The following is a 26,256-nucleotide window of genomic DNA, read 5'->3' as shown; positions in this document are numbered from 1 at the left end:
TTAATGGACCCCTCCTAACTAATGAACCCCCCTAATTAAGGACCCCCCTAACTAAGGACCTCCCCTAATTAAGGACCCCCCGTACACCTGAGGTACCTGGGGGGTGGGGACAGGTGTGACAGGGACAGGTGTGACAGGGACAGGTGTGACAGGGACAGGTGACAGTGACAGGTGACAGGTGTGACAGGTGTGACAGGTGTGACAGGTGTGACAGGGACAGGTGACAGTGACAGGTGACAGGTGTGACAGTGACAGGTGTGACAGTGACAGGTGACAGTGACAGGTGTGACATTGACAGGTGACAGGACAGGTGTGACAGGTGTGACATTGACAGGTGACATTTGACAGGTGACAGGACAGGTGTGACAGTGACAGGTGACAGTGACAGGTGACAGGTGTGACAGGTGTGACAGTGACAGGTGACAGGTATGACAGGTGTTACATTGACAGGTGACATTGACAGGTGACATTGGCAGGTGACAGGTAACATTGACAGGTGACATTGACAGGTGTGACAGGTGTGACATTGACAGGTGTGACATTGACAGGTGACAGGTGACGTTTGGCGGGTGACAGGTGACACGGGCAGGTGTGGCAGGTGACATTTGATGTGTGACGTTTGACAGTGACGTTTGACAGGTGACAGGTGATGTCTGACAGGTGACATTGACAGGTGACACAAGTGACAGGTGACAGGTGACGTGTCACACAGGCAGGTGACAGGTGACATTTGGCAGGTGACATTTGGCAGGTGACAGGTGACATTTGACATTTGACAGGTGACACACAGGTGACACAGATGACACACGTGTGACAGGTGACACATGTGAAAGGTGACACAGGTGACACAGGTGACACAGGTGACACAGGTGACACGTGTGACACATGTGACAGGTGACGCACAGGTGACGCGTCCGGGATGATCCCGGAATATCCGGGCGGGGCTGGGGGCGGGGCCTGGGGACAGAGGGGACACCGGGACAGGGGGAGGGGACACGGGGGGGCACCGGGCACAGGGGACACCGGGAACAGGTGACACCACAAACAGGTGCCACCTGGCATTGGGGACACTGGGGACATGGGGCACAGGTGCCACCTGGCACAGGGGACACCTGGCACAGGTGACACAGGGCACAGGTGACACCAGGCCGGGGTGACACCAGAACAGACTGACACCTGGCACAGGTGACACAGGTGACACAGGTGACACAGGGCACAGGTGACACAGGGAACAGGGGACACAGGGAACAGGGGACACCTGGCACAGGTGACACCAGGCCGGGGTGACACCAGAACAGACTGACACCTGACACAGGTGACACAGGTGACACAGGCCACAAGTCGCACCTGGCACAGGTGACACCAGGTCCGGGTGACACCCGAAGGGACTGACACCTGGCACAGGTGACACTGGTGACACAGGTGACACCGGAAACAGGTGACTCCTGGCACAGGTGACACAGGTGACACAGGGCACAGGTGACACCGGGAACAGGGGACACCTGGCACAGGTGACACAGGTGACACTGGATGTGGGGGACGTCAAGAACAGGTGACACTGGTGACACTGGTGACACTGGTGACACAGGGAACAGGGGACACCTGGCACAGGTGACACCTGGCACAGGTGACACCAGGCCGGGGTGACACCAGAACAGACTGACACCCGGCACAGGTGACACAGGTGACACAGGTGACACAGGACACAAGTCGCACCTGGCACAGGTGACAGCAGGATAGATGGACAGGGGGAGGGGACCGACAGCCAGCACGGGGGACACAGGACACAGGTGACACTGGACACAGGTGACACTGGACACAGGTCACACCTGGCACGGGGAACACCTGGACAGGTGACACAGGGAATAGGGGACACCTGGCACGGGGGACACCGAGCACGGGTGACACCGGGCACAGCGGGCACCTGGCACAGGTGACACCGGGGGTTGGGGGTGACACCGGGATGTGACACCAGGTGTGACAGGTGTGACAGTGCAGGTGTGACACCGGGGGTGTCCCAGGTGGGCGTGTCCCCCCAGGTGTGTCCCCTCCCCCCCAGGTCTCCCCTCCCCCCCAGGTGTGTCCCCTCCCCCCCAGGTCTCCCCTCCCCCCCAGGTGTGTCCCCTCCCCCCCCAGGTGTGTCCCCTCCCCCCCCGCTGTCCCCTCCCCCCCCCCGCTCCCTCACGTGGCCCCGCCCGGGGTGGGGGAGGGGCGGGGATGATCCCGGTTTAACCCCTCCCCCCCTCCCCTCCCCCCCCCGGGATTAGCGCGGGGCATGACGGGAACGGGGGGGGGAGGGGCAGGGCCGGATCATCCGCCCCTCCCCCACCGCAGCATCCCCTCCCCCACCCCCGTGTCCCCTCCCCCCGTCCCGGAAGTGAGAACGAGGCCGGGACCACCAGAGTGACCCTGAGTGACCCCTGAGTGACCCCAGAGTGACCACTGAGTGACCACTGAGTGACCGCTGAGTGACCACTGAGTGACCAATGAGTGACCACTGACCACTGAGTGACCACTGAGTGACCACTGAGTGACCACTGACCACTGAGTGACCACTGAGTGACCCTGAGTGACCGATGAGTGACCACCGAGTGACCACTGAGTGACCACTGAGTGACCGCTGAGTGACCACTGACCACTGAGTGACCACTGAGTGACCACTGACCACTGAGTGACCACTGAGTGACCCCAGAGTGACCACTGACCACTGAGTGACCACTGAGTGACCGCTGAGTGACCACTGAGTGACCACTGACCACTGAGTGACCACTGAGTGACCGCTGAGTGACCACTGAGTGACCGTGAGTGACCACTGACCACTGAGTGACCGTGAGTGACCGCTGAGTGACCACTGAGTGACCACTGAGTGACCCTGAGTGACCAGTGAGTGACCACTGAGTGACCACTGAGTGACCACTGACCACTGACCACTGAGTGACCACTGAGTGACCACTGACCACTGAGTGACCCTGAGTGACCACTGAGTGACCAATGAGTGACCGCTGAGTGACCACTGAGTGACCAGTGAGTGACCACTGACCACTGACCACTGAGTGACCACAGTGACCACTGACCCCTGACCACAATGACCACGCTGACCCCTGACTGCTGAGTGACCACTGACCACACTGACCACACTGACCACAGTGACCACTGACCCTACACTGACCGCTGAGTGACCCTGAGTGACCCCATAGTGACCACTGACCCCACTGACCACACTGACCACTGAGTGACCGCTGAGTGACCACTGAGTGACCGCTGAGTGACCACTGAGTGACCACTGACCACACTGACCACTGACCACTGAGTGACCACTGAGTGACCCCACAGTGACCACAGTGACCCCCACTGACCCCTGACCCCTGACCTCTGGCCCCGTGTCCCCGCAGTGACCGCTCGCTGGCCATGCTGACGCCGCTGGACGCCTCCGGCCACGGCCTGGCCTGAGCGAGGGCCCCGCCCGGCCATGCGGCCACGCGGGGGAGGGGCCGGCCGCACCGGGGACACCGGGGACCGAGGGGACACCGGGGACACCGGGGGACCGAGGGGACACCGGGACCTCCCACAGTGGCACTGGGACCACCCCCGGGGACACCGGGACCTTCTGCGGGGACATTGCCCACGGTGGTGGCACCTGCGATGGTGGCATCTGCCACAGTGACATTTCCCACGGTGGTGGCATCTCCCATGGCTTTGGCTGCTATGGTGGTGGCACCTGCGATGGTGACGTCTGCAACAGTGGTGGCATCTGCCATGGGGACATCTCCTACAGTGACATCTCCAGCAGAGGTGGCACCTCCCACAGTGACATTTCCCACGGTGGTGGCATCTCCCATGGCTTCGTCTCCCTCTGTGGTGGCACCTGCAATGGTGACATCTGCAACGGTGGTAGTGTCTCCCACGGTGGCACCTCCCATGACATCATCTCCCATGGTGGCACCTCCCACAGTGACATTTCCCACGGTGGTGGCATCTCCCATGACATTGTCTGCCACGGTGGTGGCACCTGCAACAGTGACATCTCCAACAGTGGTGGCATCTGCCATGGGGACATCTCCAACGGTGACATCTCCAGCAGTGGTGGCATCTCCCATGACATCATCAGCCATGGTGGCATCTCCCATGGTGGCACCTCCCACAGTGACATTTCCCACGGTGGTGGCATCTCCCATGGCATCATCTGCCACGGTGGTGGCACCTGCAATGGTGACGTCTCCAACAGTGGTGGCATCTGCCATGGGGACATTTCCTACAGTGACATTTCCCACGGTGGTGGCATCTGCAAGAGTGACATCTCCAACAGTGGTGGCATCTGCCATATGGAAGTCTCCAACGGTGACATCTCCAGCAGAGGTGGCACATCCCATGACATCATCAGCCATGGTGGCATCTCCCATGGTGGCACCTTCCACAGTGACATTTCCCACGGTGGTGGCACCTGCAACGGTGACATCTCCAACAGCAGTGGCGTCTCCCACGGTGGCATCTCCCACAGTGACATCTCCAGCAGTGGTGGCATCTGCCACAGTGACATTTCCCACGGTGGTGGCACCTGCGATGGGGACGTCTCCAACCATGGTGGCATCTCCAGCGGTGACATCTCCCTTGGGGACATCTCCAGCAGTGGTGGCATCTCAGATGGTGGCATCTCCCACAGTGGTGGCATTTCTCTCAGTGACATTGCCCCACGGTGATGGCATCTCCCATGGTGGCATCTCCCATGGCATCAGTTCCCACGGTGGTGGCACCTGCAACAGTGACGTCTGCAACTGTGGTGACATCTCCCATGGTGGCATCTCCCATGGCATCATCTCTCAGGGTGACATTTCCTACAGGGACATCTCAAATAGTGGTGGCACCTCCTATGGTGGCATCTCTCTCAGTGACATTTCCAACAGTGGTGGCGTCTCTCATGGCATCGGTTCCCACGGTGGTGGCACCTGCAATGGTGACGTCTGCAACTGTGGTGGCATCTGCCATGGGGACATCTCCAACGGTGACATCTCCAACACTGGTGGCATCTCCAATGGCATCATCTCCCACGGTGACATCTCCAATGGTGGTGGCACCTCCCACAGTGGCACCTCTAACGGTGGTGACATCTCCCATGGTGGCATCTCCAGTCGAATCGTTTCCCAAGGTGGCATCACTTCCCATGGTGGCATCTCTCTCAGTGACATTTCCCACAGTGGTGGCATCTCCCATGGCATTGGCTCCCACGGTGGTGGCACCTGCAATGGTGACGTCTGCAACAGTGGTGGCATCTCCTGTGGTGGCATTTCCTACAGTGACATCTCCAGCAGTGGTGGCATCTCCCACAGGGACATTTCTTACGGTGGTGGCATCTCCCATGGCATCGGTTCCCACGGTGACATCTCCCACGGGGACATTTCCAGCCGTGGTGGCATCATCTCCCATGGGGACATTTCCTACAGTGACATCTCCAACAGCGGTGGCATCTCCCAAGGGGACATCTCCCATGGCATCATTGCTCAGGGTGACATTTCCTACAGGGACATTTCCTGCAGTGGTGGCACCTCCCACAGGGACATTGCCCACGGTGGTGGCACTTTCCATGGTGGTGGCTCCTCCCATGGCATCACCTCGCACGGGGACATCTCCCACAGGGACATCTCCAGCAGTGGTGGCATCTCCCAAGGGGACATCTCCCATGGTGGCATCTCCTGTGGTGACATTTCCCACGGTGGCGGCATCTCCCATGGCATCAGTTCCCACGGTGGCATCTCCCACAGGGACATCTGCAACAGCGGTGGCATCTCCCAAGGGGACATCTCCCATGGCATCATCGCTCAGGGTGGCATTTCCCACAGTGACACCTCCAACACTGGTGGCACCTCCCACGGTGACATTGCCCACGGTGATGGCATCTCCCCTGGTGGCATCTCCCATGGCATCGGTTCCCACAGTGGTGGCACCTGCAACGGTGACGTCTCCAACAGCGGTGGCATCTCCCATGGGGACATTTCCTCCAGTGACATCTGCAACAGTGGTGGCATCTCCAATGGCATCATCTCCCATGGTGGCATCTCCCACAGTGACATCTCCAACAGTGGTGGCATCTTCCATGGTGGCATCTCCCATGGCATCATCGCTCAGGGTGACATTTCCTACAGGGACACCTCCAATAGTGGCGGCATTTCCCATGGTGGCATCTCCCACAGGGACATTGCCCACAGTGGTGGCACTTTCCATGGTGGCAGCTCCTCCCATGGCATCACCTCCCATGGGGACATCTCCTACAGTGACATCTCCAGCAGTGGTGGCATCTCCCACGGTGGCACTTCACACAGGGACATTTCCCATGGTGGTGGCATCTCCCACAGCATCGGCTCCCATGGTGGTGGCACCTGCAATGGTGACGTCTCCAACAGTGGTGGCATCTTCCACCGTGGCATCTACAATGGTGGCATTTCTCACGGTGGCACCTGCAAAGGTGACATCTCCCACGGTGACAATTCTCATGGTGACACTTCCCACGGTGGGGGCTCCTCTCATGGTGGCACCTCCTGTGCCACCACCTCCCATGGTGGCACCTCCAAAAGTGACACCTCCCATGGCGGCATCTCCAGCGGTGGCATCTCCCAGGGTGACATCAGCCACAATGACGTGTGCCACGGTGGTGGCACCTCTCACGTCATGACCCCCCGTGGTGGCACCTCCCAGGGTGGTGGCATCCCCAAAGGTGACATCTCCAATGGTGACAATTCCCACATGGACATCTCCCACAGTGGTGGCACCTCCCATGGTGGCATCTCCAACGGTGACATCTCCCACGCTGGTGCCACCTCCCAGAATGGCGTCTCCCACGGTGACATCGGCCACAGTGACATTTCTTGTGGTGGTGTCACCCCCCACAGTGGTGGCATCTCCCATGGTGGCATCTCCAACAAGGACACCTCCAACAGGGACATCTCTGACAGAGGTGGCACCTCCCATGGTGGCTTCTCCAACAGGGACATCTCCAATGGTGACATCTCCAACAGGGACATCTCCCACAGTGGTGGCATCTCCCATAATGACGTCTGCCATGATGGTGGCTTCTCCAACAGGGACATCTCCAACAGGGACATCTCTGACAGAGGTGGCATCTCCCATGGTGGCATCTCCAACAAGGACATTGCCGACAGAGGTGGCATCTCCAACAGTGACATCTCCCATGGTGGTGATATCTCCTGTGGTGACACCTCCCACGGCTTTGGCACCTCCCACAGTGACATGTCCAACCGTGGCACCTCCCACGATGGTGACACCTCCCACGATGGTGACATCTCCCATGGTGGTGACATCTCCCATGGCTTTGAGACCTCCCATGATGGTGTCACCTCCCACAGTGGCACCTCCCATGATGGTGACACCTCCCATGATGGTGACATCTGCCATGATAGTGGCACCTCCCATGGTGGTGGCATCTCCCAGGGCTTTGGCACCTCCCATGGTGGTGGCACTTCCCACAATGGTGCCACCCCCCATGACTTTGACACCCCCCATGACAGTGACACCCTCCATGATGGTGCCACCTCCCGTGGCGGTGTCACCTCCCGTGATGGTGACACCCTCCATGACAGTGACACCTCCCATGGTGGTGACACCTCCCATGGTGGTGCCACCTCCCATGATGGTGACACCCTCCATGACAGTGACACCTCCCACAATGATGCCACCTCCCACGATGGTGCCACCTCCCATGGTGGTGTCACCTCCCACAGTGGCACCTCCCATGGTGGTGCCACCTCCCACAGTGGCACCTCCCATGGTGGTGTCACCTCCCACAGTGGCACCTCCCATGGTGGTGGCATCTCCCATGATGGTGACACCCTCCATGACAGTGACACCTCCCACAATGATGCCACCTCCCATGATGGTGCCACCTCCCGTGGTGGTGTCACCTCCCACAGTGGCACCTCCCATGGTGGTGACATCTCCCATGGCTTTGAGACCTCCCACCATGGTGTCACCTCCCGTGGCGGTGCCACCTCCCACAGTGCTGCCACCCCCCATGACAGTGCCACCTCCCGTGGTGTCACCACCCGCCGTGGCATTCCCAGCCCCGGTGCCACCTTCGCCCGCGGCCCCGCTGTCCCCGCGCTGTCCCCGCTGCCCTTCCTCCTCCTCCTCCTCCTCCTGCTGGTGCCCTGCCCGCTGCCCTCGCTGGCCGCCACCTTCAAGGTGGCCGTGCTGGGCCCCTGGAGCTGCGACCCGCTGCTGGCGCGGGCGCTGCCCGAGGTGGCCTCGCGCCTGGCGGTGGCGCGGCTCAACCGCGACCCGGCGCTGACCGCCGGCTACTGGTGGGACGCCGTGGTGCTGCCCGAGGCCTGCGCCACGCCGCAGGCCGTGGCCGGAGTGGTCAGCGCCGAGCGCTACGGCAGCGCCATCGTGGGCCCGCTGAACCCCGCGGCCTGCGGCGCCGCCGGGCTGCTGGCCGCCGCCTGGAACAAGCCCCTGGTGTCGTGGGCGTGCGGCGCGGCCGGAGCGGCCGGAGCGGTCACTCTGGTCAGGCCGCTGCCCGCGCCGGCCGGCGTGCTGCACGCCGTGCTGCGCTACTTCCGCTGGGCGCACGTGGCCGTGGTGGCCGCGCCGCAGGACCTGTGGGTGGACACCGGGCACGAGGTGGCCAGGGAGCTGAGGGCCAGGGGGCTGCCGGTCAGCGTGGTCACCGTGGCCGGAGAGGAGGAGGAGGAGGCCGAGCAGGCGCTGAGGAGGGTCCAGAGGGCGGACGGGGTCAGAGGTGAGGGACGGGGAGGGGCTGGAGCGGGGTGGAGGTGGGGAGATGGAGGTGGGGAGATGGAGGTGGAGATGGGGAATGGAGGTGGACATGGAGGTGGAATGGAGATGGAGGTGGAGGTGAACATGGAGGTGGAATGGGGATGGAGGTGGAGATGGGGAATGGAGGTGGAGATGGGGAATGGAGGTGGACATGGAGGTGGAGGTGGAAAGATGGAGGTGGAGATGGAGGAGGAGGTGGGATGGAGATGGGGAATGGAGGTGGACATGGAGGTGGAGGTTGGAGGGAGGTGGAGATGGAGATGGAGGTGGAAAGATGGAAAGATGGAGGTGGAGATGGAGGAGGAGGTGGGATGGAGGTGGAGATGGGGATGGAGGTGGAGAAGGGGAGGTGGAATGGAGATGGAGGTGGAGGTGGGGAGATGGAGATGGAGATGGGGAATGGAGGTGGAGATGGGGAATGGAGGTGGAGATGGGGATGGAGGTTGGAGGGAGGTGGAGATGGAGATGGAGATGGAGATGGAAAGATGGAAAGATGGAGGTGGAGATGGAGGAGGAGGTGGGATGGAGATGGAGGTGGAGATGGGGATGGAGATGGAGATGGGGAATGGAGATGGGGATGGAGGTGGAGAAGGGGATGGAGGTGGGGAGATGGAGGTGGAGGTGGAGGTGGAATGGAGATGGAGGTGGAGATGGGGATGGAGGTTGGAGGGAGGTGGGATGGAGGTGGACATGGAAAGATGGAAGTGGAGATGGGGAGATGGAGGTGGGACGGAGATGGGATGGAGAGATGGAGGTGAAGATGGAAATGGAGGTGCAGATGGAGAGATGGAGTTGGGATGGAGATGGAGGTAGAGGTGGAGATGGAGTGGTGGAGGTGGAGATGGGGAGATGGAGGTGGAGATGGAGGTGGGATAGAGGTGGAGACGAAGGTGGAGGTGGAATGGAGGTGCAGATGGAGAGATGGAGTTGGGATGGAGATGGAGGTAGAGGTGGAGATGGAAAAATGGAGATGGGGATGGAGGTGGGATGGAGAGATGGAGGTGGGATGGAGGTGGGATGGAGGTGGAGATGGGGATGGAGGTGGGATGGAGGGGGAATGGAGGTGAAGATGGAAAGATGGAGATAGAGATGGGATGGATGAAGATGGTGGTCAAGGATGGAGGGACAGGTGGATGGATGAATGATGGATGGATGGATGGATGGATGGATGGATGGATGGATGATGAATGAAGGATGGAGGGAGGGATGGATGGATGGATGGATGGATGGACAGATGAAGGATGGATGAAGATGGTGGACGTGGGATGGATGGAGATGGTGGACATGGATGGATGGATGGATGGACAGAGGGATGGATGGATGGATGGATGGATGGATGGATGGATGGATGGATGGATGGATGGATGGACGGATGAAGTCCAGGCGCGGTGCCCGGTGCCACCACGCCCACACCCGTGTCCCCGCGTGTCCCTCCCCGGCAGTGGTGCTGATGTGCATGCACTCCGTGCTGCTGGGCGGCCGCGAGCAGAAGGTTCTCCTGGAGAAGGCCGAGGACCTGGGCATGACGGACGGCACCTTCGTCTTCGTGCCGTACGACGCGCTGACCTTCGCGCTGCCCTACCGCCGCGTGCCCTACCCCGTGCTGGCCAACAACACCAAGCTGCGCCTGGCCTACGACGCCGTGCTGACCATCACCATCGACTCGCCCGACGCCTCCTTCCACGAGGCCCTGGAGGAGGCCAAGGCCGCCTACGAGGTCCCCGCCAACCTCGACCCCGCCGAGGTGGGGCTGGGCGGAGTCTCGAGGGGGTGTGGGGGCTGTCTGGAGGGGTTGGGGGTGTCTCGAGGGGGTTTGAGGGCATCTTGAGAGGTTTGAGGGCATCTTGAGAGGGTTTGAGGGCATCTCCAGGGGGTTTGAGAGCATCTTGAGAGGTTTGGGGGTATCTTGAGAGGGTTTGAGGGCATCTCAAAAAGTTTAAGGGCATCTCAAGAGGCTTGAGGGCATCTCGAGGGGGTTTTGAGGAACCTTCAGGGGATTTGGGGCATCTCCAGGGGCATCTCTGGAGGATTGGGTGGACATGGCCACCAATGAGGGAGGGAGGTGACCATGGCCAAGGGGAGATGACCATGGCCAGTGGGACATGGCCATTACCTGGTTGGCCATGGCCAATGGCAGATGGCCACAACCAACACAAAATTACCGCGGCCAATGGAAGCTGACTGTGGCCATCTTCACTGACCATGGCTAATGGGAGATGACCATGACCATCTTCATTGACCATGGCCAATGGGAGATGACCATGACCATCTTCATTGACCATGGCCAACGGGAGATGACCATGGCCAATGGGAGATGACCGTGGCCACCTCCATTGACCATGGCCAATGGGAGATGATCATGACCATTGCAAGATGACCACGGCCAACACAAAATGACCATGGCCAATGGGAGATGACCATGGCCAACGCAAGATGACCATGGCCAATGAAAGCTGACCGTGGCCACCTCCATTGACCATGGCCATGGGAGATGACCATGGTCAATGAGAGATGACCATGACCATCTTGGTTGACCATGGCCAATGAGAGATGATCATGACCACCTTCGTTGATCATGGCCAACACAAAACTACCATGGCCAACGCAAGCTGACCGTGGCCACCTCCATTGACCATGGCCAATGGGAGATGACCATGACCATCTTCATTGACCATGGCCAATGGGAGATGACCATGGCAAATGGGAGATGACCGTGGCCAATGGGAGATGACCATGGCCACCTCCATTGACCATGGCAAGTGGGAGATGACTGTGGCCATCTTCATTGACCATGGCCAATGGGAGATGACCGTGGTCAATGAGAGATGATCATGCCCATCTTGGTTAACAATGGCCAATGAAAGATGACCATGGCCAATGGGAGATGACCGTGGCCACCTCCATTGACCATGGCCAATGGGAGATGACCATGGCCAATGGAAGATGACCATGGCCAATGGGAGATGACCATGGCCAACACAAGCTGACCGTGGCCACCTCCATTGACCATGGCCAATGGGAGATGACCGTGGCCACCTCCATTGACCATGGCCAATGGGAGATGACCATGGCCAATGGGAGATGACCATGGCCACCTCCACTGACCACGGCCAACACCAAACAACCACACCCAACCCAACCCAAGCCAAGCCAAGGCAAGCACCCCGAGCTGCCCGCCCTGGTGTCACCCTCATGTCCCCCCTGTCCCCCCGCCAGGTCCACCCGCTCTTCTCCACCATCTACAACTCCATCTACTTCCTGGCCACGGCGGTGGAGGCGGCGCGCCGCAGCGGCCGCTGGGTGATGGGCACCAGCGTGGCCGACCACGCCCGCGACTTCCAGCTCCAGGGCTTCTGCCAGACCTTCACCGTGGACCAGGACGGCGACGTCTCGGTGCCCTACGTGGTGCTGGACACGGACGGCAAGGGCCACCACCTGTGGGCGGTCTACGGGCTGGAGCCGGGCACGCGCGGCCTCAGCTACCGCAGCCACAGCCCCCACTGGCCCCACAGCGCCAGCCCGGCCACCGACGCCGGCTGCTGGTTCGACTCGGGCGCCATCTGCAACGGCGGTGAGCGGGGCCACCGGGGTCACCAGGGGGTGGCGGGGTGGTGGTGGTGGGTCTGGGTCTGCTGTGGTGCCACCATGGTCGTGGTGCCACCGTGGTTCGGGATGATTGGGGTCATGGTGCCACCATGGTGCTGGGTCAGCTGTGGTGCCACCATGGTTCTGGGTCTGCTGGGGTCATGGTGCCACCATGTTTCTGGGTCAATTGGGGTCATGGTGTCACCATGGTTCTGGACCAGCCATGGTTCCCTCATGGTCGTGGTGCCACCATGGTTCTGGATAACTGGGGTCATGGTGCCACCATGGTTTTGGATCAGCTGTGGTGCCACCGTGGAGCTGATGCCACCATGGTTCTGGATGATTGGGGTCATGGTGCCACCATGGTTCTGGGTCAGGAGTGGTGCCACCATGGTCATGGTGCCACCATGGTGCTGGACCAGCCATGGTCCCCTCCATTGTTGTGGTGCCACCATGGAGCTGGAATGGCCGTGGTGGTGCCACCATGTTTCTGGGTCTGCTGTGGTGCCACCGTGGTTCTGGTGCCACCATGGTTCTGGAATGGCCGTGGTGGTGCCACCATGGTTCTGGGTCAATTGGGGTCATGGTGCCACCATGTCCATGTGTCCATCTGTCCATCTGCCCACGTGTCCATCTGTCCGTCCATCCTCTCCCGGCTCCACCGTGTCCACCCACAGGTGACCTCCAGTGACACTGGGTGACATCGGTTCCCCGGGTGACCACGTCGCCCTGGTCACTCCTGACCACTCCTGTGGTCACTCCCAGTCAACCCTGGTCACTCCTGCTCCCTCCTGGTCACTCCTGGTCACTCCTGGCCACTCCTGTGGTCACTCCTGGTCACCCCTGGTCATCCCTGATCACTCCTGTGGTCACTCCTGTTCACTCCCAGTCACCCCTGGTCACTCCTGGTCCCTCCTGGTCACTTCTGGCCACTCCTGTGGTCACCCCTGGTCACTGGTCACTCCCGTGGTCACTCTGGTCATTCCTGGTCACTCCCGTGGTCACTCTGGTCACCCCCGTGGTCACTCCCGTGGTCACTCTGGTCACCCCCGTGGTCACTCTGGTCACTCCTGTGGTCACTCTGGTCACCCCCATGGTCACTCTGGTCACTCTGGTCATTCCTGGTCACCCCCGTGGTCACTCTGGTCACTCCCGTGGTCACTCTGGTCACTCTGGTCACTCTGGTCACTCCCGTGGTCACTCTGGTCACTCTGGTCACTCTGGTCACTCCCGTGGTCACTCTGGTCACTCCCATGGTCTCTCCGCAGGGATGGACGCCGGCTTCGTCTTCTTCCTCTTCCTCCTCATCGCCACCCTCGTCGCGGCCGGCGCCGCCCTGGCCTGCCACATCAGGTGGGTGGCCCTGGTGGCCCTGGTGGCCCTGGTGGCCCTGGTGGCCCCGGTGGCCCTGGTGGACCCTCAGCACCTCCGTGTCCCTGCCCTGGTGGCCCCGGTGGCCCCGGTGGCCCTGGTGGCCCTGGTGGCCCCTCAGCACCTCCGTGTCCCTGCCCTGGTGGCCTTGGTGGCAGCTTGGTGTCCCCATTGTCACCTGGCTGTCCCCAATGTTCCCAGTGTCCCCTCAGTGTCCCCAATGTCCCCCCGATGTCCCTGATGTCCCCAGTGTCCCCAATCCCCTCAATGTCCCGAATGTCCCCAATGTCCCCAAATCCCACAATTACCCCAACGTCCCCACTGTCCCCAATGTCCCCTCAGTGTCCCTCAATCCCCCTCCATCTCCAATGTCACCAGTGTCCTCGATGTCCCAAATGCCCCCAATGTCCTCAATCCCCCCAGTGTCCCCAGTGTCCCCGCTGTCCCCAGTGTCCCCATGGTGTCTCCAATCCCCCCACTGTCCCCAATGTCCCCAATCCCCTCGATCTCCTCAATGTCCCCAATGTCCCCTCAATGTCCCCAATGTCCCCAGTGTCCTCAATGTCCCCAATCCCCTCAGTGTCCCCAGTGTCCCCCATCCCCCCAATGCCCCCATTGTCCCAGTGTCCCCTCAGTGTCCCCAGTGTCCCCATGTCCCCTCACTGTCCCCAATGTCCCCAATCCCCCTCAATCCCCCCAGTGTCCCCTCAGTGTCCCCATGTCCCAAATCCCCTCAGTGTCCCCAGTGTTCCCTCACTGTCCCCAATGTCCCCAGTCTCCCCAGTGTCCCCAATGTCCCCTCAATGTCCCCAGTCCCCCAATGTCCCTGTGTCCCCATGTCCCCTCAGTGTCCCCTCAGTGTCCCCATGCTCCCTCACTGTCCCCAATGTCCCCAATCCCCCCACTGTTCCCAGTGTCCCCATGTCCCCCCAATGTCCCCAATGTCCCCAATGTCCCCAGTGTCCCCAGTGTCCCCAATCCCCCTCAATCCCCCCAGTGTCCCCAGTGTCCCCACTATCCCCAATGTCCCCCCAGTGTCCCCAATGTCCCCCCAGTGTCCCCAATGTCCCCATGTCCCCTCGGTGTCCCCAGTGTCCCCATGTCCCCCCAATGTCCCCATGTCCCCTCGGTGTCCCGCAGGCGCCGTCTGCAGCAGGCCCAGCTCATGAAGGGCCCCAACAAAATCATCCTGACCATGGAGGACCTGACCTTCATCAACACGCAGAGCAGCAGACAGGTGACACCGCGGGGACACCGGGGACAGCGGGACACCACGGGGACATGGGGACATCACGGGGACACCGGGACACCATGGGGACAGCGGGACACCCTGGGGACACCACAGGGACAGCGCGGGGACACCACAGGGACACCCTGGGGACACCACGGGGACACTGGGGGATTGGGGACACCCTGGGGACATCAGGACACCGCGGGGACATGGAGACACTGGGGACATGGGGACACCGTGGGGACACCACAGGGACACTGGGACACCATGGGGACACACTGGGGGCACACTGGGGACACTGGGGACACTGGGACAGCAATGGGAACACTGGGACACCATAGGGACACCATGGGGACATTGGGGACACTGGGGACACCGGGACACCAGGGACACCGGGACATTGGGGACACTGGGACACCACGGGGACATTGGGACAGCAATGGGGACACTGGGGACACACTGGGGACACTGGGGACACTGGGGACACCACGGGGACACCAGGACATTGGGGACACTGGGACACCGGGGATACTGGGACACCACGGGGACATTGGGACACTGGGACATCACTGGGACACTGGGACAGCAATGGGGACACTGGGGACACACTGGGGACACCATGGGAACACTGGGACAGCAATGGGGACACTGGGGACACCTGGGGACATTGGGGACACCAATAGGGACACGGGGACAATGGGGGATTGGCGACACTGGGGACACTGGGGACATTAATGGGGACAGTGGGGACATGGGGACACGGGGGACACTGGGACAGCAATGGGGACACCATGGGGACAGTGGGGACACGGGGACAGCAGGGAAAATGGGGACATTGGGGACATTGGGACCTTGGAGACATTGGGGGACATTGGGAGGATTTGGGACAGCCAGGTGACATTGGGGACAATGAGGACACTGGGGGGATTGGGGACATTGGGGACAGCAGAGACATTGATGACACTGGGGACAATGGGGACATTTAGGACACCATGGGGACACTGGGGACACCAGGGACAGTGGGGACATCAGGGACATTTGGGACAGCAATGGAGACATTGAGGACATTGGGGGTGTTGGGGACATTGACGACACTGGGGACAATGGGGACGGCAATGAGTGACCCCCAGTGACCCTGCTGACCCCGGGTGCCCCCTGGGTGACCCCTCTGTCCCCTCCCAGGTGGACAGCAGCCACGCCAGCCTGGCCGGGCAGAGCGGCGGTGACCCCTGTGACCCTGTGTGACCCCTGTGACCCTGTGTGACCCCAATGACCCCTGCGTGACCCCGGTGACCCCTGTTTGTCCCCTCCCAGGTGGACAGCAGCCACGCCAGCCTGGCCGGGCAGAGCGGCGGTGACGCCCGCAGCGCCCACGGCGCCCCCGGGCCCGACACCACCAACGTGGCCGTGGCCGAGGTGAGACCACGCCCACCTTCCTCCTGGCCCCGCCCCCATCCCGGATCCGCCCCCTCCCCCCTTCCCTCCCCTCCCCCTCCCCACCTGCGGGGGCGACAAGGCCAGGGGACAGCGGGGACCCCGCCCCCGGCCGTGATTGACAGCTGGGCACAGCCCCGCCCCTGGCGATGATTGACAGCTGATAACCATATCCAGGAGATGATTGACAGCTGGTAACAAAACCCAGGAGATGATTGACAGCTGATCTCAGCTCCTGGGTGATGATTGACAGCTGATAACCAAACCCAGGAGATGATTGACAGCTGATCTCAGTCCCACCCCTGAGAGATGATTGACAGCTGATCTCAGCTCCTGGGCGATGATTGACAGATGACAACCAAACCCAGGAGATGATTGACAGCTGATCTCAACTCCTGGCCATGATTGACAGCTGATAACCACACCCAGGAGATGATTGACAGCTGATCACAGCTTCTCTGGGCAATGATTGACAGCTAATTACCCCTCCCCGGGTGATGAGTGACAGCTGATTCTGGCTCCACCCCTGGGAAAATGATTGACAACCGTGCCCCACCCTGGGCAATGATTGACAGCTGCCCCGCCCCCAGACTATTATATAGAGCTGTGCCCCGCCCCCGGGCAGTGATTGGCAGCTGGCCCCGCCCCTGGGGATGATTGGCAGCTAGCCCCGCCCCCAGACAATTATATAGAGCTGTGCCCCGCCCCCGGGTGCTGATTGACAGCTGGTCCCGCCCCGGGGATGATTGATTGACAGCTGGCCCCGCCCCCGGGGATGATTGACAGCTGCTTTCCCGCAGGATCCCGCGCGGGGCAGCAGCAACAACAACCTGCCCCTGCTGCTGCTGCTCTTTAACCAGCAGGGCCTTGTCGCCTCCGTGCAGGTAAGAGGGACCCCGCCCCAAAACCCACCTAAAATCCTAAAAACCCACCCCAAAACTGACCCTAAACTGACCCAAAACTGACCCAAAACCCCAAAAACCCACCCCAAAACCCACCCTGAACCCACCCCAAAAACCAGAAAACTGACCCCAAACTGACCCTAAACCCCAAAACTGACCCAAAACCAACCCTGAACCCACCCCAAAAACCCCAAAACCCACCCTGAACCCACCCCAAAACCCAGAAAACTGACCCCAAACTGACCCTAAACCCCAAAACCGACCCTAAACCCCCAAACTGACCCAAAACCCACCATGAACCCACCCCCAAAACCCCTAAACTGACCCTAAACTGACCCTAAACCCAAAAACCCCTAAACTGACCCCAAACTGACCCTAAACCCCAAAACCCACCCCAAAACCCACCCGAACCAACCCAAAACTGACCCAAAACTGATCCTAAACCCCAATACTGACCCAAAACCCACCCCAAAACCTACCCAAAACTGACCCTAAACTGACCCTAAACCAACCCAAAACTGACCCTAAACTCCAAAAACACACCCCAAAACCCACCCTGAACCCACTCCAAAAACCCCAAAACTGCCCCAAAACCAACCCAAAACTGCCCCTAAACCCACCTCAAAACTGACCCAAAACTGACCCAGCACCCCAAAACTCACCCAAAACCCACCCTAAATGCCAAAACCCACCCCAAAATGGACCCAAAACCCCAAAATTGACCTTAAACTGCCCCAAAACTGCCCCTAACCCCCAAAACTGCTGCTAAACCCACCCCAAAACTTAACCCAAAACTGACCCAAACCCCCAAAACCCACTCCAAAACTGCCCCTAAACCCACCCCGGCACCCCAAAACTGCCCAAGTGACCCAAAAAGTCAGCCCAAAATCCACCCCCACACCCCAAACCCATCCTGATCCCACACAAACCTGCCAAAACCGCCCCCATTCACCCCAAACCCCAAAACTGTCCCCAGTCACCCCAAAAACATCCCCAATGTCCCCAGGTGTCCCCAGCTGTCCCAGGTGTGTCTCCAGCTGTCCCCAGGTGTGTCCCCAGGTGTCCCCAGGTGTCCCCAGGTGTGTCCCCAGGTGTGTCCCCAGGTGTCCCCAGGTGTGTCCCAGGTGTCCCCAGTGTCCCCAAGTGTGTCCCCAGCTGTCCCAGGTGTCCCCAGGTGTCCCCAGCTGTCCCAGGTGTGTCCCCAGGTGTCCCCAGCTGTCCCAGGTGTCCCCAGGTGTGTCCCAGCTGTCCCAGGTGTGTCCCCAGGTGTCCCCAGGTGTCCCAGGTGTGTCCCCAGCTGTCCCCAGGTGTGTCCCAGCTGTCCCCAGGTGTGTCCCAGGTGTCCCCAGCTGTCTCCAGGTGTCCCCAGGTGTCCCCAGCTGTCCCCAGGTGTGTCCCCAGCTGTCCCCAGGTGTGTCCCAGCTGTCCCCAGGTGTGTCCCAGGTGTCCCCAGCTGTCTCCAGGTGTCCCCAGGTGTGTCCCCAGCTGTCCCCAGGTGTCCCCAGGTGTGTCCCGGGTCTCACCTGCCCCTCCCCCGCAGGGTGACTGGGTGTGGCTGAAGAAGTTCCCGGGGGAGCAGCACACGGAGGTGAAACCGGCCACCAAGCTGGCCTTCTGCAAGGTGAGGGACACCGGGGGACACGGGGACACCGGGGGGACACAGGGACATCGGGGACACGGGGACATTGAGGGGACACCGGGGGACACTGGGGACATTGGGGACATTGGGGGGACATGGGGACATTGGGGACATTGGGGGGACATGGGGACATTGGGGACACTGGGGACATTGAGGGGACACCGGGGACACCGGAGGACATGGGGACATTGAGGGGACATGGGGACATTGAAGGGACACGGGGACACCGAGGGGACACTGGGGACATGGAGACACCTGGGGGACATGGGGACATTGAGGGGGCATGGGGACACTGGGGGGAGTGGGGACAGCGAGGAGACACGGGGACACCAGAGGGACACAGGGACACAAGGGGGACATGGGGACACCTGCACCTGGGGAAGCATGGAGACATTGAGGGGACAGGGGGACACCTGGGGGCGTCAGGACACTGGGGGACATGGGGACATTGAGGGGACACCAGGACACCGGGGGGTGTGGGGACATGGGGGATACAGGGACATTGAGGGGACATGGGGACATTGAAGGTCTTGGGGACATCATTGGGTCATGGGGACATCGTTGGGTCATCATGGACAACGTGGGGTCATGGGGACGCTGAGGTGTCATGGGACATCGTTGGGTCTTGGGGACATTGAGGAGTCATGGGACATCATTGGGTCATCGTGGTCAAGGCTGGACGATGTGGACATCACCGAGTTGTGGGGACATTGTTGGGTGTTGGGGACATCGTTGGGTCACGGGGACATCGTTCTGTCATCATGGTCAAGGTTGGACCATGGTGATCCATCGTTGGGTCATGGGGACATCACTGGGTCTTGGGGACATTGTTGGGTCATGGGGACACTGAGGGTTGATGGGACCTCGTTGGGTCATGGGGAGAGCATTGGGTCATCGTGGTCAAGGTTGGAGCATGGGGACATTGAGGGGTCATGGGGACATTGTTGGGTCTTCATGGACAACATGGGGTCATGGGGACATTGAGGGGTCATCATGGACCATGGGGACATCGTTGGGTCATGGGGACATTGAGGGCTTGTGGGACATTGTTGGGTCATCATGGACCATGGGGACGTGGTTGGGTCATGGGGACAGTGTTGGGTCATCATGGACATCGTTGGGTCTTGGGGACACTGAGGTGTCTTGGGGACATCGCTGGGTCATGGGGACATTGAGCGGTTGTGGTACATTGAGAGTCTTGGGGACATCGAAAGGTCACAGGATATCGCTGGGGACATCACTGGGTCTTGGGGACATCGTTGGGTCATGGGAACAGCGTTGGGTTGTGGGGACATTGAGGGGTCGTAAAGACATTGAGGGGTCATGGGAACATCGCTGGGTCATGGGACATCACTGGATCTTGGGGACAGCGTTGGGTCATCGTGGTCAAGGTTGGACCTTGGGGACATTGAGGGGGCATGGGGACATTGAGGGGTCATCATGGACCATGGGGACATCGTTGGGTCATGGGGACAGTGTTGGGTCATCATGGACATCGTTGGGTCATTGGACATCGTTGGGTCATCATGGACATCGTTGGGTCTTGGGGACACTGAGGTGTCTTGGGGACATCGCTGGGTCATGGGGACCGCGTTGGGTCATCATGGTCAAATTTGGACCATGGTGATCCATCATTGCGTCTTGGGGACCTCGTTGGGTCATGGGGACATTGAGGGGTTGTGGGACATTGAGAGGTCATGGGGACACTGAGGGGTCATGGGGACATTGAGGGGTCATCATGGACCATGGGGACATCGTTGGGTCATGGGGACAGCGTTGGGTCATTGGACATTGTTGGGTCATGGGAACATCACTGGGTCATCCCCACCCCGGTGTCCCCCGCCGTCCCCGCGTCCCCTCCAGCTGCGGGACCTGCGTCACGAGAACGTGAACCTGTTCCTGGGCTTCTTCCACGACTGTGGCATCTTCGCCATCGTGTCGGAGCACTGCTCGCGCGGCAGCCTCGAGGACCTGCTGCGCAACGAGGACATGAAGCTCGACTGGATGTTCAAGTCCTCCCTCCTCATCGACCTCATCAAGGTGCCCACGGGGTGGCCACGGCCGGCCGGTGGCCATGGGGTGACCACGGAGGTGGGGGTGGCCATGGGGTGGTCATGGCGATGATGGTGGCCACGGGGTGACCACGGAGGTGGTGGTGGCCATGGGGTGGTCATGGCAATGATGGTGGCCACGGGGTGACCATGGAGGTGGTGGTGGCCATGGGGTGGTCATGGGGTCACGGTCTACAACGCTGTAGGCCGTGGCGGTGATTGTTGACCAGGGCATTGCTGACAATGGCAACGCCAACCATGACGTCGACGGTTGACCATGACACTGATTGCTGACCATGGCGTTGTTGACCATGGCATTGATTGTTGACTGTGGCGTTGTTGCCCATGGCAATGGTTGGCCATGACGTTGATTGTTGATCATGTCATTGTTGCCCATGGCAATGGTTGACCATGACATTGATGGTTGACCATGCCATCCATTGTTGACCATGACATTGATGGTTGACTGTGGCTTTGTTGCCCATAGCGATGGTTGACCATGACGTTGATTGTTGATCATGTCATTGTTGACCATGCCATCCATTGTTGACCATGACATTGATGGTTGTGACTGCGGCGTTATTGACCATGACATTGATGTTGACCATGCCATCCATTGTTGACGATGACATTGATGGTTGACCCTACCATTGTTGACCATGGCCTTGTTGACCATGGCCTTGTCGACCATGCCGTTGATTGTTGACCCTACCATTGTTGACCGTGACACTGATTGTTGACCATGGCCTTGTTGACCATGGCAGTGATTGGCCGTGCCATTGATTGTTGACCCTGCCATTGTTGACCATGCTGTTGATTGTTGACCATGTCATTGTTGACCATGACCTTGTTGACAACACCATTGTTGACCGTGCCGTTGATTGTTGACTCCGCCATTGTTGACCATGGCCTTGTTGACCATGACAATGGTTGACCATGACCATTGATTGTTGACCATGGCCTTGTTGACCATGACAATGGTTGACCATGACCATTGATTGTTGACCATGCCATTGTTGACCATGCCATTGTCAACCATGACACTGATAGTTGACCATGGCCTTGTTGACCATGGCCTTGTCACCATGGCAACGGTTGACCATGACGTTGATTGTTGACCGTGCCATTGATTGTTGACCATGACATGGTTGACCGTGCCGTGGTTGACCGTGCCGTGGTTGACCATCGCACTGACGGCGGCGCGGTGCCGGCAGGGCGTGCGGTACCTGCACCACCGCGACGTGGTGCACGGGCGGCTCAAGTCGCGGAACTGCGTGGTGGACGGGCGCTTCGTGCTCAAGGTCACCGACCACGGCTACAACCAACTGCTGGAGGCGCAGCGCGTGCCGGCCCCGCCCCCGCAGCCCCACGGTGAGGGCGGGGCCTCATGGGCGGGGCCTCGTGGGCGTGGCCTCATGGGTGTGATCTCATGGGTGTGGCCTTCTGGGCATGGCCTTGGAAGAATCCATGGTGACCCTGTGGGGGGTGTGGCTTTGGGGTGGGCGTGGCTCTGGGCTTGGCCAATAAGACAGGATTTTAAAAAGGGGGTGGAGCCCTGGAGGGAAGGGGCGTGGCCCTCTGGAAGGGTGTGGCCTGTGGAAAGGCACATGGCTTTCGCTTTAGGGGCGTGGCCTTTGGGTTAGGGGTGTGGCCTTTGGGTTAGGGGTGTGGCCTTTGGGTTAGGGGTGTGGCCTATGAGTGTGGTTGGGGCACGGAGAGGCGGGGCTTACATTGGGGGCGTGGCCACAACCAACCCCACCCAATTAAGGCGGGGTTTCCTTGGAGAGGGCGTGGCCTCGTGTGGGCGTGGCCTGTCCATTCATTGGTCCTGCCTCCCCTCAATGCTGTCCATAGGAAAAGGGGCGTGGCCTGTATGGAAAGGGGCGTGGTCTTGTAGTGACACACCCCCAAGTGGGCGTGGCTTCAAGCTGGGCGTGTCCTTCCCATACTGGGGGCGTGGCCACCCCCTCAAGCATCCTCCCATTGAATCCTGGGTTGGGGTGGGCGTGGTCTATCAGGATGGGCGTGTCCCGGGGTGGGGTGGGCGTGTCCGAGTGGGCGTGTCCGAGCCTGGCCCCGCCCCCAGAGCGGCTGTGGACGGCGCCGGAGCTGCTGCGGGACGAGGCCCTGGAGCGCCGCGGCTCCTTCCGCGGCGACGTCTACGGCATCGGCATCATCATGCAGGAGGTGATCTGCAGGAGCCCGCCCTACTGCATGCTGGGGCTGCCCCCCGAAGGTGAGACCCCAAAACCGACCCCAAAAATGAGCTCCTCACCCCAAAAAAACCCTGGAACCCCCCTGAGAACCTACTGCATGCTGGGGCTGCCCCCCGAAGGTGAGACCCCAAAACCAACCCCAAAAATGAGTTCCTCACCCCAAAAAACTGCCCGAGTCCCCCCTACTGCATGCTGGGGCTGCCCCCCGAAGGTGAGACCCCAAAACCGACCCCAAAAATGAGTTTCTCACCCTAAAAAAACCCTGGAACCCCTGCTGCATGCTGGGGCTGCCCCCCGAAGGTGAGACCCCAAAACCAACCCTGAGTGACCCCAAATGACCCAAACTGACCCTAAATGACCCCAAATATCCCCAAACTGACCCATAACCGACCCCAAATGACCCTAAATTAACCAAACCGAGCCCAAATTCCCCCACACTGATCCCAAAATGACCCCAAACTGACCCTGAGTGACCCCAAACTGACCCATAACTGACCCTAAATTACCCCAAATATCCCCAAACTGACCCATAACCGACCCCAAATGACCCTAAATTACCCAAACCGAGCCCAAATTACCCCACACTGATCCCAAAATGACCCCAAACTGACCCTGAGTGATCCCAAACTGACCCTGAGTGACCCCAAACTGACCCATAACTGACCCTAAATTACCCCAAACTGACCACAAATGACCCCAAACCGAGCCCAAATTACACCAAACTAAGCCCAAATGACCCTAAGTTACCCAAACTGAGCCCAAATTACCCCACACTGCGTCCAAATGACCCCAAATTACCCCAAACTGAGCCCAAATGACCCTAAATTACCCCAAATGACCCCAAATGACCCCAAATGACCCTAAATTACCCCACACTGACCCTAAATGAAACTAAATTACCCCAAACTGACCCAAGTGACCCTAAATTACCCCACACTGACCCTAAATGGCCCTAAATGACCCCAAACTGAGCCCAAATGACCTTAAATTACCCCACACTGACCCCAAATGGCCCTAAATTAGCCCAAACTGACCCCAAATGACCCCACGCTGACCCCAAATGACCCTAAATGACCCCAAACTGAGCCCAAGTGACCCCAAACTGACCCCAAATGACCCCAAATGACCCTAAATTACCTCACACTGACCCTAAATGACCCTAAATGACCCCAAACTGACCCCAAATGACCCTAAATTACTCCAAACTGACCCAAGTGACCCTAAATTACCCCACACTGACCCTAAATGAACCTAAATGACCCCAAACAGACCCAAGTGACCCTAAATTACCCCAAACTGACCCCAAATCACCCAAACCGAGCCCAAATGACCCCAAACTGACCCGAGTGACCCCAAACTGACCCAGAACTGACCCCAAACTGACCCAAAAGTGACCCAGAACTGACCCCAGAACTGACCCCAGAACTGACCCATGACTGACCCCAAATCACCCAAAATGACCCAAACTGACCCGAGTGACCCCAAACTGACCCGAGTGACCCCAAACTGACCCGAGTGACCCCCCGTGACCCCTGCTGACCCCATTTTCCCGCAGAGATCATCGAGAAGGTGCAGCGGCCGCCGCCCCTGTGCCGCCCCGCGGTGTCGGCCGACCAGGCGCCGCTGGAGTGCATCCACCTGATGAAGGAGTGCTGGAGCGAGCAGCCCGAGAAGAGACCCACCATCGACCAGGTCTTCGACCAGGTGAGACCAGTACGGCACCAGTATGGCACTGGGGAGACCGGTATGGGACTGGTATGGGGCACTGGAACCAGTATGGGACTGGTATGGGACTGGTATGGCACTGGTATGGGCTGGAGCGAGCAGCCTGAGAAGAGACCCACCATCGACCAGGTCTTCGACCAGGTGAGACCAGTACGGCACTGGTGAGACCAGTATGGGACTGGTGAGACCAGTATGGGACCGGTATGGGACTGGTATGGCACTGGTGTGGGCTGGAGCGAGCAGCCCGAGAAGAGACCCACCATCGACCAGGTCTTAGACCAGGTGAGTCCAGTACGGGACTGGTGAGACCGGTATGGGACCAGTATAGGAGTGGTGAGACACACCTGGGGCACTGGGACCAGTATGGAACCAGTATGGGACTGGTATGGGGCGATGGAACCAGTATGAGATTGGTATGGGCTGGAGCGAGCAGCCCGAGAAGAGACCCACCATCGACCAGGTCTTCGACCAGGTGAGACCAGTACGGCACCAGTATGGCACTGGGGACACTGGTATGGGACTGGTATGGAGTGATGGAACCAGTATGGGACCAGTATGGGACTGGTATGGGGCAATGGAACCAGTATGGGACTGGTATGTCACTGGTATGGGCTGGAGCGAGCAGCCCGAGAAGAGACCGACCATCGACCAGGTCTTCGACCAGGTGAGACCAGTACGGCACTGGGGAGACCGGTATGGGACCAGTATGGGACTGGTATGGGACTGGTGGGACCAGTATGGGACTGGTATGGGGCAATGGAACCAGTATGGGACTGGTATGTCACTGGTATGGGCTGGAGCGAGCAGCCCGAGAAGAGACCCACCATCGACCAGGTCTTCGACCAGGTGAGACCAGTACGGCACCAGTATGGCACTGGTGAGACCGGTATGGAACCAGTATGGGACTGGTGGGACCCGTATGGGACTGGTATGGGACTGGTATGGCACTGGTGTGGGCTGGAGCGAGCAGCCCGAGAAGAGACCCACCATTGACCAGGTCTTCGACCAGGTGAGACCAGTACGGGACAGGTGAGACCAGTATGGGACTGGTGAGACCAGTATGGGACCAGTATGGGACTGGTGGGACCAGTATGGGACCAGTATGGGACTGGTGAGACTGGTATGGGACTGGTATGGGACTGGTATGGAGTGATGGAACCAGTATGGGACTGGTGTGGGCTGGAGCGAGCAGCCCGAGAAGAGACCCACCATCGACCAGGTCTTCGACCAGGTGAGACCAGTACGGCACCAGTATGGCACTGGTGAGACCGGTATGGGACTGGTATGGAACTGGTATTGGGCAATGGAACCAGTG

At 59.8% G+C, this 26,256-nt stretch overlaps 3 protein-coding genes across 3 annotated transcripts in view; 1 reads left to right on the top strand and 2 right to left on the bottom strand.

Moving 5' to 3' along the window:
* LOC135287324 (uncharacterized) overlaps positions 1–4,580 on the bottom strand; it is a 51,681-nt gene extending 47,101 nt beyond the window's left edge. Inside the window, 1 exon segment of the mRNA XM_064400666.1 lies at positions 3,371–4,580. Coding sequence (XP_064256736.1) covers positions 3,371–4,580 — 1,210 coding nt within the window.
* A 1,726-nt stretch (positions 4,581–6,306) lies between these two features.
* On the bottom strand, positions 6,307–7,971 carry LOC135287323 (uncharacterized PE-PGRS family protein PE_PGRS46-like). The gene has a single exon (XM_064400665.1). It carries the CDS (start codon positions 7,969–7,971, stop codon positions 6,307–6,309), a length of 1,665 nt encoding a protein of 554 aa, XP_064256735.1.
* Positions 7,970–26,256, top strand: part of LOC135287322 (retinal guanylyl cyclase 1-like) — a 33,328-nt gene continuing 15,041 nt past the window's right edge. The window contains 13 exon segments of the mRNA XM_064400664.1: positions 7,970–7,974; positions 8,070–8,749; positions 10,230–10,531; positions 12,004–12,358; positions 13,641–13,725; positions 14,884–14,980; positions 16,289–16,416; positions 17,229–17,292; positions 18,851–18,931; positions 20,813–20,989; positions 22,215–22,371; positions 23,087–23,236; positions 24,772–24,920. Coding sequence (XP_064256734.1) covers positions 7,970–7,974; positions 8,070–8,749; positions 10,230–10,531; positions 12,004–12,358; positions 13,641–13,725; positions 14,884–14,980; positions 16,289–16,416; positions 17,229–17,292; positions 18,851–18,931; positions 20,813–20,989; positions 22,215–22,371; positions 23,087–23,236; positions 24,772–24,920 — 2,430 coding nt within the window.

The sequence above is a fragment of the Passer domesticus genome, chromosome 29 (genome assembly GCF_036417665.1).
Source record: "Passer domesticus isolate bPasDom1 chromosome 29, bPasDom1.hap1, whole genome shotgun sequence".
Classification (NCBI taxonomy): domain Eukaryota; kingdom Metazoa; phylum Chordata; class Aves; order Passeriformes; family Passeridae; genus Passer; species Passer domesticus.
This window is presented reverse-complemented; position numbering and strand designations above follow the sequence as displayed.

Coding starts and splice junctions, on each gene's coding strand:
- LOC135287323 (XM_064400665.1), bottom strand. CDS start 7,971: ATGGTGGGAGGTCTCAAAGCCATGGGAGATGTCACCACCATGGGAGGT.